Here is a 14,482-nt window from a genome sequence, read left to right on the forward strand (position 1 = left end):
AGCTCCCTCTAGAGAATTTTCCTTTTATTATTAGTACAAAGATAAGACCCTCTTGAGACAAGAGAGAGGGTTTCAAATCCTTAAGGAGAAGAAAATCAACAAGGTCTCCTACTAAATGAGGAGAAGGGATACCATGGGGAAAACCCCAAGCTCCCTGTAGAGAATTTTCTTTTTATTATTAGTACAAAGATAAGACCCTCTTGAGACAAGAGAGAGGGTTTCAAATCCTTAAGGAGGGCTTGCAAGATTTAAACTTTGAAAGACTAATACCTCTCCTCAAACTACAAGAAATGAATGAGGAAAATTACAAGGCTTTTTCAGTGAATTACAATAAGATTTCCTCACGCAATTATCGCTCCAAAACCCTAGTTGTCCCAAATGAAAGAAATTTGCGAAAGGAAAGAGAGAGAGGCCCTCTCTTTGCCCACGACCAAGGGGGATTAGGCTTCAAAATTTTTAAAATTTAATTATAAGTCCAAATCGAATAGGATCTCTTTGAAACAAGCTCAAAACCCTTAGAAAAATATCACTTTCTCTACAAAACGTCCAAGGGTTGATCAATTTTGCACCAAGAGAAAGGATTAGGCATCTCTAGGCTTGTGGCCAAGAGAAAAAGGGTTGAAAAGGTTTGCAGCCTCTTCAAAGAATGTTAGATCTGGAAATTTTTAAAACCCCAAGTGAGAATTTCGCTCTAGATGCAAGGAGGGGCCTCCTTGAGCTTGTGGCCTAAGGAGATAGGCTCCAAAAGAGGTAGATGACGCCCAAAAGGTTTGATAGGCTAGAAACCCTAGTCGTCTAGGAGAAAAGAGAGGGTTTGGCCTCAAAAGAATGATTTTCCTTTGATCCTTAAGCCTTTCACCTGCAAAACAATATTTTCAAGAAATCCCAATCCAAACCCTTACTCTCGTCTTCAGATCTGCAAGAAAACAACAAGAAAACCCAGAAAATATATACAAAATTATATATACAAGAGGGTTAGAAAACATATACTTAATATATTTACAAAATTTTACAAGAGCTAATATAAGGGGTATGAGGACACTTCTGCCCCTTAGAAAGCAAAAATAAGCTCCTAAAATGGCAGATCTATTTAGTAAAGCACATTAATAGAGAAAAAAAGATATTGAAGTAAATAGTTTTCACATGCTGTGGCCAAGAAACCCCTACGAAATTTTGTTAGATAAGTATTTAAAAGAAAATAAAGTGGGTTCTTCCACTTCTATGCTCAAGAGTTGGCTAGTTCAATTGAAAACGTCCCCTAACGCTTGAGATCTGATTCACTAAAATGATCTCTACACAATCTCAAAGATATATTGTTATATCCAGATGGGATAGGATAATACAATGAAAGGTAGCTCTAGGCATTCAACCAAAAACCCACTAGCAACGTCCAAGTCTAGAGTACTTCTCCAAATCCAAATACTAGTGCAAGATAGCAAATGGAAATAACAATTAATAAACCCATTAGAAAATTAAGCACAATGAATCAATATTACCATAGTCATGGAAGAAGAACACCAATAAAATTTACCCCAAAAGACTTGCTTTATTATTCATAAAATGCAGTACATGGTAGAGCTTCTAGAGCCAAGAGCTTGATATCCAAAGTTTGAATTGTTCAAATATGTTACAATGTGGAGCCAAAGGCTCAATTTGTAGAAAATATTGTGAGGGGCTTCCCTCCAAGTGAAATGGCTATCTTCCTTAAGAAAACGACTAGTCCAAGGCTTGATCCATGTCATATCAATTATGTCCCTTGATGAACTGTGTTGATCTTGAGGAAGGAGTTCGATTTACCTTGAAGAATGAGCTTGATTGACTAAAACTATGATCCCAGAACATAAAAATATTTTCTCAAATTTTCTCCTCGAAGATCCCTGATTCAAAATAACCTCCTTGGACCATTCCTCTAAAAAATAGATTTTTTGTTGGGTCATGGGCTTTTTTCTTGGACCATCGTATTTTTCCTTGGACCACTGCTTTTTTGAAAATGGAATTCCCAATTTTTTTGACTTGATTTTAATATTTGGGAATTTCCATCTTATTATTTATAATTTTCACTTGGAGAGAAATTGTTTTTTCTCTCATTTTAATTTTCTAGCTAATTTCCGACCAATTAATTGCCTTTTTTTCCAAAAAAGGAAAAACTGGAAAATTAGGGTTTGAGACACATTTTTTTGACCCTCAAGTGTGTCTAGATAGAAAGTTGAGGTGTAATCTTGAGTACTCATACCCCCTACAATTTCTATAGACAACCCTTTACATTTTACATCAAGATTACATATAAAAATTCCAACCAACGGGGAATTTTGACAATTAAAAAATCAATACCTAGACTCAACCAAATTCTGTGAAATTTTAGCAATGTGGAAAAAGTCTCGAAAAAATCGCGATTTATTCCTAAAATCCTGATTTTTTGGGCAAAACGATTAAATCGCGCGATTTTTTGGCGACTTTTTCGCAAACGAAAAAATCATGATTTTATTGAATTACTCCCGATTTAATCGGGAGTCGACCCAAAAAGTCAGCTACCCTTCCCAACGCGTGGATAAAAAGCCGGCAATTGTTATTTTAGCATCATTTTCGCTGTGTATTTTGGCATTCCGCGCTATGGAGATATAAGGGTTTGCGTTTGCCTGTGCCATTGCGTTAAAACTTAAGAGGAGTGGTGGAGAATCGAGATACAAGAGTTTCCGTTTGCCATTGCGTTAAGAGGAGCTCGCTGTATTAAGGACCAAGGTATGTTTCATATTAACCTGAGATACCTGTTTCTTAAATCTTTCAGCGGATTGTACCATTGTATCATTGTAATATGTAATATGTATAATATATAATATATGGCTATGTAATTTGTATTATGTATAATATATATTATATATGGCTATGCGGATTGTATCATTGTAATATGTATAATATGTAATATGTATACTATGTATTACTATTATCATTATGTATAATATATGTATTATGTAATATGTAATAGTAATAACTAATATGTATAATATGGAATATCATATATGTAATATGTATTATAATTTATAATCTATGCAATTGTGGTTTGTCGCCAGTGAATCTGCCAGTGACTCTGCGAACACTCACTGCCAGTGAATCTGCCAGTGACTCTACACAGTACATAGTCACACTGCCAGTAGAATCTGTGGGCTGTAGCATATAATTTCATAATCATAAATGATAAAAGTTTTATCATAAAACAGTGACATAATCATAAATTAAAATGATAAAACAGTGACCTTATAATGACTGTATATTGACTTGATAACGACAGTGTTCATGTGATGATAGTTGCAGTGTTCATGTGATTTCAAAATAGCTACTATGTATTGTAAATTTGTAATTTAAATTTACTAATTTGTTTCTGAGTGCAATACAAATTAATAAATTATATTTTGCTGATTTGAAGGCTGAAGCAATTTAATTTGTTTCAATTTTTTTTTGTGCCCACGTTTAAATTCAATTATTCAAGTTCAAAGTTTAAAACAAAATGCCAAGGATTTTGGACGTTGTGTGGGAGTTCGGTGAACTTGATACTACACCGGAAACTGGGGGGTCAATAGAATGTATTTGACTTGCAAGTTGTGTGGCAAGCATATGTCAGGAGGTATCAACAGATTAAAATTCCATTTGGGGCAAATTCCGGGGCAAAATGTTGAACTTTGCACAAATACAACTCCAGAAATCATCCGACGGGCCATTCAATCATTGATGGATAAAGAGGACGGAAAGGACACTAGGGCAGCACTAAAAAACCAACTTGTAGGGGCCTCAAGAGTGGGGGGAATTGAGAGTGGCAGTGCTTCTTCAGCAGCATCACCTTCCTCACCCATAGGTCCCAGCCCCTCATCTATCTCATCTTTTTTTGTTCCTAGAACCACAGCTGGTTCACAACTTGGGATCAAATCAACGATGAAAAAAAGGAAAAGGCAGAAGCTAACAGGTTGGTCAGTAAGTGTCTTCTATGGAGTGATGTTCCTTTCAACATTGCCAAGACAAACCCATTCTACCAGCCTATGTTTGATGCTGTTGCTGTCGTTGGCCCAGGGTACAAAGCCCCCACCTTTGCAGAATTGAGAGGGCCTCTTCTTCAAGATGAAAAGACTGATTGCACTGGTAAATTGGCGGAGTTTAGGGCATCATGGGAACACACTGGATGCACAGCCATGTCAGTTGGTTGGACTGACCAGAAGGGTAGGACCCTTCTTAACTTCTTGGTTAGTTGTCCCAAGGGGACAATGTTTATGAAATCTGTTGATGCATCTGCACACATTAAAGATGCACGTACATTATGTGAGTTGTTGGACATCTTCATTCAGGAAGTAGGCCCAAGCAATGTTGTCCAAGTCATAACGGACAACGCTACAAATTATGTTGCAGCTGGCAAGATGCTTATGGAGAGGTATCCTAACTTGTTTTGGACACCTTGTGCTGCTCATTGCATTGACTTGATGTTGGAGGATATATGTAAGATTCCTACTGTGAGGGATATTGTTGAATCATCCAAGAGCATAACAAAATTTATATATAATCATGCATCTATGCTTAGATTGATGAGAAGATTCACCAACAACAAAGAGTTGGTGTGTCTTGCCATTACACGATTTGCCACTACTTTCATATCTCTTCAGTCTCTGTTGAAGTCTATGTGGCATGTGAAGAGCATGTTTCTCTCAGCGGATTAGCGTTCTTTATCTATTAGCTGCAAACCAGAGGGAGAGAGCATATGCAGACTAGTTTCATATGATCAGAGCTTTTGGGCAGGAGTAGAGGAGGTGTGTGCCATTTCAGAACCTTTGGTAAGGGTTCTTTGGTTGGTTGATGAAGACAAGCCCGCAATGGGCTACTTGTATGAGGCCATGGATATGGCTAAAGAAGCCATTCATGCTTATTATGCAGATAAGAGAGACGAGGGGTTAGAGAAACAACAGGTCATATGGAGAGTGATTGATCAGCGATGGAACAATACCCTCCATCGCCCCATTCATGCTGCAGGTATCTACCTCAACCCTGCATTTTCTTATGCCTGTGGTTTCAGATTTGATGCCGAGGTGATGGATTGATTCTTCACTTGTGTCGAGAGGATGGTGTCATCTGAGCAAGAACGTGAAGAGATTTCTAAAGAAATGGATGTCTATAGGATGGGAGGTGGCACATTTGGTTTTAACATGGCTATTAAGAATAGGACGACCAAAATGCTAGGTAAGCCTCAGTTTGTTTCAAACTTTCAAGTTTGGAATTTCAATGTTTTTTTTTTATGTTTCTCATTTTTCTTTTAAGTTGTAGATGCTTGGTGGTCAAGCTATGGTGCCAGAGTACCCCATCTCCAAAAGCTTGCCATTCGAGTGCTCAGCCAAACATGCAGTTCCTCTGGGTGTGAGCGCAACTGGAGTGTATTTGACAAAATACACAACAAAAAGCGCTACAGGTAAAAATATTTCATATTAAATTTTTTGAATTCATTTGATTAATTTTAATATTTAAATTTTCTAAGTACTAATTTACAATCTATGACCCTAATACAGATTGGAGTCCCAACGCCTCAATGACATGGTCTACGTCTACTACAATCTTCAATTGTGGGTGAGATAGCTTCAGAAACCTACTGATGTGGAAGCCATCTCATTGGACAATATTGATACCACCTCTTCATGGAGATTCGAGACTGAGAGGTCAATCATGGACTCGATCCCGGATTGGTTAGGTGTGGATCTAGAGGATGTAGCAGTTGCAGGGGAGGGAGAGCCAGAGGTAGAGGAGGAGGAGCAACATCAGGGTCAGGAGGCACTAGCAGAGCTGGATGAGGATGATGAGGAGGAGGTGACACCATCTAGGATGGGCAGCAGCATAGGACAGAGGCCACCTCTTCCATCGGCTTCTAGGGGACAATTGAGTCCATTTGTATCCCTAGGGGCAGGGCCTTCTTCCTCTAGAGGAAAAGGCAAAGCCATTCCCTATTCCCGTAAAATGGGAAGACGATCTCAGTGACTGATTACTTGATGACTTTTAGATGACTCATGATATACATTTATTATATTTTTTGTTGATATTTTGACTCTTGAGATTTGACACTCAGACAGGACTCAAAATTTAGGAGTTGATTCACTATTTTGATATGTGATGTAGCACTAGACTTCATATACATATTATATATTAGCTTTCTTTACATGTTTATGTGGAAATGCATTTATCTGATGTTGTGGATACTCTAGATATTAAAAAAAATAAAAAATAAATGAATAATTTTGTGTTTTTTTAATTTTGCCGACTTTTTCAAAAAATTCTCGGCTTTGCCGAGTTTTTCAACTTTTGGACCCTTGCCGAATTAATCCCGACACAAGTATGGCACTTTAAGTCGACTATATACAATGGGACTCACCTAAGACTTCACCATCAAGCCTCACTCTAGCTTTGGGGGATGTGTGGGATTAAAACTTAACCAATTATTTAGTGTTGAGAAACACAAATAATTAGCCAAGGAAAAAAAACTCCCTAGAGTGAAAAATCTCTAGCAAAAATCCTAAGCTACCTAGATGTGTTACATGGCTTTATATTCATCATACTAGAATCATTTTTACATCTTCCCTGAAGGGTTGTAGAATTTGGAATACAACATGATGACTAGAAGCTGCATGATGATGATGCAGTTATGAAATTATGACTTTCTGACCATGATGGAGAATGCTGAAATGTGCTCTGGCATGGATTCTTTGAAACTTCATGTAGTTGACACTTGAGTGGTCAACAAGACCTATGAAAATTTTCTTTCGTCCATCCATAAAAAGAGGGTGGGGCTAGTGAAAATCTCATGTAATTCATGTGCTCATCTAGTTTCTTTTGGTTATATGCACAAAACCCCTATCATCTTCCTTTCACATGTGTGAATTGATCAAATTTATTGTAAATTATCTGTAACTGTGGATCTTTGTAAAGATTAAAGTGATTATCTAGGAGCATGCAAAATAGAAATTAAATAATTTGACAATTCATATAAATGCCATGGAAAAGAAGGTGAAGGTTTTGTTCTTAGACCTTGACATGCTGAATAGTCCAAATCTATTGGAGTTATTAGTTTTTGTTTTTGAAATTCCACTTATTTCATCGTCTTTTGTCCAACTTTAGTGTAACCTGGTTTGGCGATTATTGTTTTTGATAAGGATATTCATTGAAAGTGTCCTAAAAAAATCTCCCTTTTGACAAAAATGATGAACATGCCAATTCCTGCTATATTATTTATACAAAATATAATTCCTTTTATTTTATTCAAAAGAAAGATCTTATGATTCCTATGTCTTTCAAGAGTATTCCTTGTATTTTCTCTTTGCACATGATTATTTTCTAAGAAGCAAATTCTTAGAGAAATTCTTTGCTTTCCATGCATTAAACAAGTAGGGTAGTTCAAATTAATCATCATAAAAATATTTTGTACTTTTTCATTTTATTCTATGATAGAATGATTAATATGGCATTTTGTTCATGGAATTATGTTTGTGAAAGGCTGTGGCGAGTGCACTAATGGCAAGATTGAATTTAGAAGATTTGAGAAGATTGGTCCCTAGCCATTTGGTGGATCATGTTTCTTTCACAGAATTTGAAAAGGTAACAAGTTTCCCCTTTGTTTGTTTGTTGTCACCATTAGTAGTTTCTTCAAGTTTTCATTTCATTTCATTTTAAGTTTCATTCACTCAATTTGTAGATGAAATTTTGTTGATATGTAGCTAGAAAGGATTTATAAGTGAAATGCTATTTACCCACTATAAAGCTATGTAGGCCTAGCTGCTAAGGAACTTGATCATTATAATTGTGCTCAAATTTGGTTATCAAGGAACATTTATACAAAATGTAGGTAAAAAAGTGTGATTGTGGCTTATGGGGTCAAGAAGGAATGTTTCTTCAAAATGGCCTATTTTCCTTATGGATTAGAGCGAGTAGACTATGGTTAAAGAATCAATTGTCTCCTATCTAATTTACATAGAAAATGAAGACCAAGACTTTACAATGAATCGGCCCTAGAAGCAGCACCTTCGCTAGCAAAATCGACTATAGCTTGATAATTGAATTAATACCTTTGCTAAGGTTCTTAAATATTAAAATTGGCAACTAGGGCCAAACTCCACATGGGTCATCTTATTTATAATAGCTGATATTTTTCTTGGATTCCTCTCTCTGAGAGGTGTAGGATTGATCTAGAGATCATCTGATTCTGACATGCATAAATGAAGTTATGAATTTATTTTGATTATGGATAAATTGTCAAAGTCGGCCAGCAAACTTATGTAGGCTTAGAAGCCCAACAGTCACGTCTATTCATCCTCAACGTTTGCTATAAATACATGATGCCTTAGCCCCATTTGGACACACGCATCTTCACACATCTCTCTCTCCTCATTGATTGGGTATGGATTTCTGGGCAGTGTCTCTCTCCACACATGCGAAGGAAAGGAAGGCAAATTTTTTGTTTTGGGTGTTGACCAAGTTTGACCGAATTTCAGAAACTCTTTTTGGGCTGCGTTGACCATGCGTTGACCAGCTTTGACTACATTTTTGGTGGAGGAACTCTGTCCTAGCAAGCCACATTTATGGGCACGGAAATCGAGGCTAAACGTTGACTGTTGACCAACATTGACTGCAGCTAGGGCTGACTGCAGGTGGACTGTTTGACCAGATTTTGACTGGGCTGATTTGGACTGTTTTGAGGGCTGATTCATCTCGCTGTTTGGAGGCCGAAGTTGACTGAAGTTGACCAAATTGTTGAGGGTCAAATCTGCCCTGTTGACCAGTGTTGACTTTTCTGGTTAGGGCTCTTTTGCTGTTGTTATAAATGATCAGATTTGTAAATTGTACTATCTCTCTCTGCTGAACTATTGAAGACTAAAGAAGAATTGATCAAGGGTCTCCTCACATTGGGGTTTGTCCCTGCTGGTGCCACATCTTGTGTCCTCTTGTCTTGGCTTGTCTTCTACTGTTTATGGTTATGTGCATTTTACTATCATGTTGATGTGATTGCTAATCTGAATATTGATATTGGGCTAATAAAGAAATTGAAGTAAAATTGCTCTGAAGCATAGAACATATCATTGTTGCATAAAATTAACATTAAAAGATAGACAAAGCAAGGAATTAAAATAATTACCAAACAAACAAAGGAAATAGGGGAGGAATTAGTCCAAAATGATTGCCTTCTAAGCAATAGAGTTTTCCCTTCAATGGATCAATTTTGCTAACTTGTAGAAGACTTGAAAATCCATATTCAATATTTATGCACTAAATATAAACCAATAGAGGAGTGCTTCAAGAATTGACACCGAATATTTATGCATCCCAAAAAGAAAAAGCCTTTATATATCACATATGCTTGAAGAAAATATTCAAGTAAGCTCCAAGGGGGGAAGCTCCGAAACTCCAACCATCAATACAAATGAAGAAGGAATGTTGTTTATATAGTCTAGCTCAATTGTCTTCACAATAAAATAATAATTTCTCATTTGAAAAGTCTAGATGTAGTCTAGGGAGGAGTAAATAATCATTTTTTCCAACTAATTATTCAACATTACATATAATGAAGTGGCCAAGGCCACATGTACAAGTCTCCAACCAAACATATGGAAAAGAGAATGGGATGGCCCCATCAAAGAAGGAAGAAGATGAGTCTACAGTGCAATGTCAAACCTCCAAAGACCTCCAAGTGGATAGATCCACAACCAACTCCTCAAAGTAGGTAATGAAACCTCCTAGATCTCCTCCAAGGTGGATGTATAGTGCTCCAAGATGAAATGCCCCAACAAAAAATAAATAGAAATAAATAGTGGCGCATAAAAGATGGTCCATGTGGCCTCAAGAGATAGGGTCCTCTTTACCATGGGCATGCATCAATATTGATCTCCCTAAATAACCAAAATGCTCAAGCCCAAAAGGTGGGGCATTTCTCAAAAAAGTGGTCAAAATGCGGTGAACATTTTTTCGTGGTAGATTCTAAAAGCACCATAGCTATGTCATTTTTTGTTGAAATTTTTATTATAACCACATTTTGGAAACCATGTCCACTTTGCATCTAATGGCATTGATTTGGAAGAAAATTAAAATTTGGGAATTCTTTCAAAACATAATTGTTCCTAACGTTAAGTTACTCTCAAAGCATGCCAATAACCCTAATTCTAGTGTTTGGCACCTCCTAGATCTTCTCCAATGTGGAAAGTATTTGACTATAAATGCAAGAAACCCTTTTTGAAGATGGTTTTCTCCTTAAAATAGGGCATGAAACCTTGAAGAACCTCCTTAAGGGGCTCGTGGCATCTCCCAAGGTGAGACATTCCATCAACAAGCATGATAAAATGTGCAAAGTAACCTCCAAAGTGCAAGCCATCCTCAAATCAAGCAAATGGATCCATGATAAAAGGCCTCAACGTGTGGATTGTGAATGATACTCAACCATCTCCATGAAAAGCAGAGATGGCTTCCTTTAATCTAATAATACATCTCAATCTGTTTACACAATAATCCCTAAAATGGCATGTGTGGACCAATAAAACATATGTAGTTGATCCAAGTAAGAGTCTGTCAAAGTATGTCATGAACTCGTATGCCAAGTCATCAAAGAGCCTCACCAACTCATCAATGGGAAGGATGACTTCAGCAAAATATACATAAATTAAAGACAAGTGTGCATGTGCCTTAGGAAGAGGAGCAATCAATATGATTTCATGCTCCATGCTATGAGTAATCCATCCACATGTGAATATCATCCATAAGAGCTAAGGCATCCGAGAAAAGGAGCCCCAACCATGCCCATATTCATCTATCCAAGTAATAAACCCATGTGTAAGGAAGTGAGTGTATGCCAAGTGCTCTATGCCATGATGATGCCAACCAAATGATGAAGACAATGCAATGTCCACTTATTCCAAAATTGCTCTGGCGTTCCACCAAGGGATCCATACGTTCTCATGTTCAATCATCTAGCAAGGAGTGGAGACTATATTATCACATGATCAACTGTAATGCTATCTTTGTGATAGACAAGTATACCAAGCAATACATCAACACCTCTAGGCTCTAGTACATCGTCATCCCTCTCATCAACAATCCATGAGACCAAGTGAAAACCCTATCCATCCAACGCTATTTGTGATGAAAATCATAAAGGGACTTCAAAAATTCACTAATAGAAGCTTCATGCAAAATTAGGGGTAACACATCTTGCGAGATCATAAATTGTAGAAAAATATGTAAAATATGTTATTGTGAATTGAGGATAGGAGATGTGATAGACTACATTCATGGCATTCAATTTACAATATATTTTGATTGTTGATCTTCGAATTGCTTTGACGTTTTAGGATTTGTAACCCATCACATTCCTACTAGACTAACCAACTTATCCTTTTATTTTGTTTATTCATGCTTTGAACAATACATACACTTTAAATATTACTTGAGTATGTACAAAGGTCTTAATGTGATCACTAGGATTGGCATCTTGTTGATTAAAATTGGGACCACCATACAATTTTTTTGTTTTTTTGTTAATATTAGAAAAATATTAAAGGTTATTACTTTGTTATTATTTGGTTGAAAAGACAATTAGTGATGGATGTTAGCACCAAAATCCTATGTTAAAATCTTAAGAATGTAAATTTTACCTTAACACTATAGGAGCGCTTCTATTGAAAAATAGTTGAAAACTTCATTAGGCTAGGCTAGCAAGGTTAGCTTAGTATAATTATGAATAAATGTATGATTGGCCATGGGTAGACTAGATTCACACATTTAACGAAATCCTTTGAGCAATAAACATGGTTTAGGCATATATAACAAATATTTCAAAATGGTACATGCAAATAAAATTATGGTAGATGGATGATGATTGAATGAGAAAAATATAACACGTCTATAAATACACATTTAATGTGGCAAATTCAGTTAAACTACCTATTACTAACCATGCATTTATTCATAATTATACAAATCTAACCTATTTAGCCTAGCCTATGTAATGAACTTATCTTTATTAAAAGTCCTACCACTTTGAGGATGCTTTTCTCTCTATTATCCCTCATGTCGCATGATGCTTGCACTTGTGATTTTCGTCGCAACACTTGTGATGTTTTGTCACAAGGACCAAGCTTGCAGGATCACACTGCTAGATTTTTTTATGGATAGGGTTATATTTGAGTTTTTGCTCTTAGATGATGCTATTGTGGATTATGTTGATATAGAGTATGTGGATTATGTTGAAATACTGATAATCACATTTGACGTTGCTCTTATTTTAAATTATTCCAATATATCATTCAACAATTATACTTCAGAAATTCAACCATACAAGAATAGTAGAACAATAGAGATCACAATGCACAAAGAGAAGACAAAATTTACCTTAGGAAAACCCACCAAGGGGAAAACCAAAGAACCTTTTCAATATATAAATTCTTCTCTTCAACAAGAGACACACCTAGACCTATGGTCAAACCTAGTCAACCCTTCAAAGTCCAGCCTCCAAATCTGATCCATAATTTTTATCTAGCCTCCAAATCTGATCCATAATTTTTATTTGCCTGATCTAATCCAGAATTTCGGCCCTTACAATTGCCCAAAATTTCAGCCCCCTAAAATAGTACTACCCAGAAAAACAACAAACTTGAAGAAGAAGAGATAGCCACACGTGCGAGATTGAGAGAGAGAGAGAAAGAGAGAGAGAGCTAATTCATTTTCTTTTTCGTCCTCCTTGTCCTTCTTGATCTTCGCTTAGATGCCTAGAAAATGTCTTCTCGAGGAAGTGCGCATTGGTGCCAAGAGAATGAGCTCAAGCTGCCTTTATATGGTGATCTGGTTTGTCGAGTTGGTGTGTCCTTTTCCCTAGGCCAACTTGACTTGGAGGGAGGCCAACTTGACAACTCTCGAGCCAAAAATTACAATTTCAAAATTCAAATTTTCTTCTTTTAAAAGTCGTTATGGGACTTTGACTTAAAATAATTTTTTCTTTTGGCTCAAGCATATAAAATATGCTTTACAATAATCAATACAAATACATCAAGTGGCCAAATATATATTATGAAGATCGACCATAGTTACAAATTCAACACTCCCTTGTATCTAGGGAGGTATTCATAAGGACTTTGTTCAATTTTGTTAACAATGGTATGTTCTATACTTAGCGCAATTACTTCAATGTACTTTACAACCTAATGACAATTTCCAATTTAGTTTCCAATAACAATTACATTAACCATTGATTACATTGATAGTAAAAGTAGATAGAACATGAAAAATGCAGAAGACAATCCAAGACAAGAGAACACCAAAATTGGCAGATGCCAAGGAAAACCCCCAATGTGGGGAAAACCCTTTGATCAATTCTTCTTATTATTATATCAAATGTTCAGCAGAGAGAGAGTACAAAAAGTCAAAGTTGACATTCCAAATCAAAGTCAAAGCAACCCTGTCAAATCTGTAGATTCAACCCTAATGAGAAAATCAAAGATGGTCAATGCAGCAACAAAACTTCCCCTTTGAAGCCATAGAGATATCTCAAGAGATTCTTAGCAACAATCCAATGTATGTGATGAGGCTCGACCATAAATTGACTCAATGTATTCATAGCAAAGAATATGTTCGGATGGGAGTTTACCAGGAACATCAAGGCCCCCACAAGTTGTCTATATTCAGAAGGGTTTGCTAATTCGGGCCCAACAACACTTCCACATAGCTTCTTGAAGTTGAGTTCCATCAGAGTAGACATAGACTTGCAATCCACCATCCCACATCTCTCAAGCAACTTCACAATGTATTTTCCTTGACAAAGGAAAATCTCACCTGGCTTTTGCCAGACCTCCAGGCCTAGGAAGTAGTGCATCGGTCCTAGGTCCTGTTACTTACCATTTTGTGGGTAATATCCCTGGGAGAAATTTTTCTCCAAGATGGTCCTCAGCCGGTAGCCAACAGCCCCTTGCAGCCACCATCTAGCTCATTGTGCCATTTTCTCTGCGACTTGAGCCAGCCATGTCGTCCCTCGCCCATCTTCCATGATCGTATGTTTGAAGGCGGGCCTCCCGAATCTAAAGGTATGCCTTGTCATTTGAAAATTAAGAATTGTAGTTTTCTTATCATGGACACTTCTCGCCATGGATTAATGGGGGGGATTCGGTGGAAAGAATGGGCTAGGTCTGTGCTTCTGTCCCCTTGACCCCTTTTAAGAGTTTAACCTTGGATTCTAGTCCCGTGGAATCTCTTTTATGGACCATTTGGTTGCAGGGATGGTATTTCACAGGAAACCTCGATTTTGGTTGCGTGGTCCTACTCCCTTATCCGCTTATATTACCCTCTTTCCATTCATTATTATCCCATCCATAATTTCTCCCGCCTAGGTCCACATTCCTCCATTGGGTCCACATAGGGTTAGCTTCCCCCTTCCCCTTGCCCACACCTTGGGTCATGGCCTAGAATGAAGTTCGGAGGTTGATGCAGCTGAAAA

General features: G+C 37.1%; 1 protein-coding gene across 1 annotated transcript in view; it reads left to right on the plus strand.

Annotated features, from left to right (window-relative positions):
• The window catches only part of LOC149143462 (synaptotagmin-5-like), a 276,493-nt gene that overhangs the window by 33,208 nt on the left and 228,803 nt on the right, over window positions 1–14,482 (plus strand). The window contains exon 2 of the mRNA XM_089448796.1: window positions 7,510–7,611. Within this exon, the coding sequence (XP_089304922.1) occupies window positions 7,510–7,611 (102 nt within the window). The remainder of the gene's footprint in view (window positions 1–7,509; window positions 7,612–14,482) is intronic.

The sequence above is a fragment of the Pinus tabuliformis genome, chromosome X (genome assembly GCF_031772625.1).
Source record: "Pinus tabuliformis cultivar Carrire ecotype Pingquan chromosome X, CPIR1, whole genome shotgun sequence".
Lineage (NCBI taxonomy): Eukaryota > Viridiplantae > Streptophyta > Pinopsida > Pinales > Pinaceae > Pinus > Pinus tabuliformis.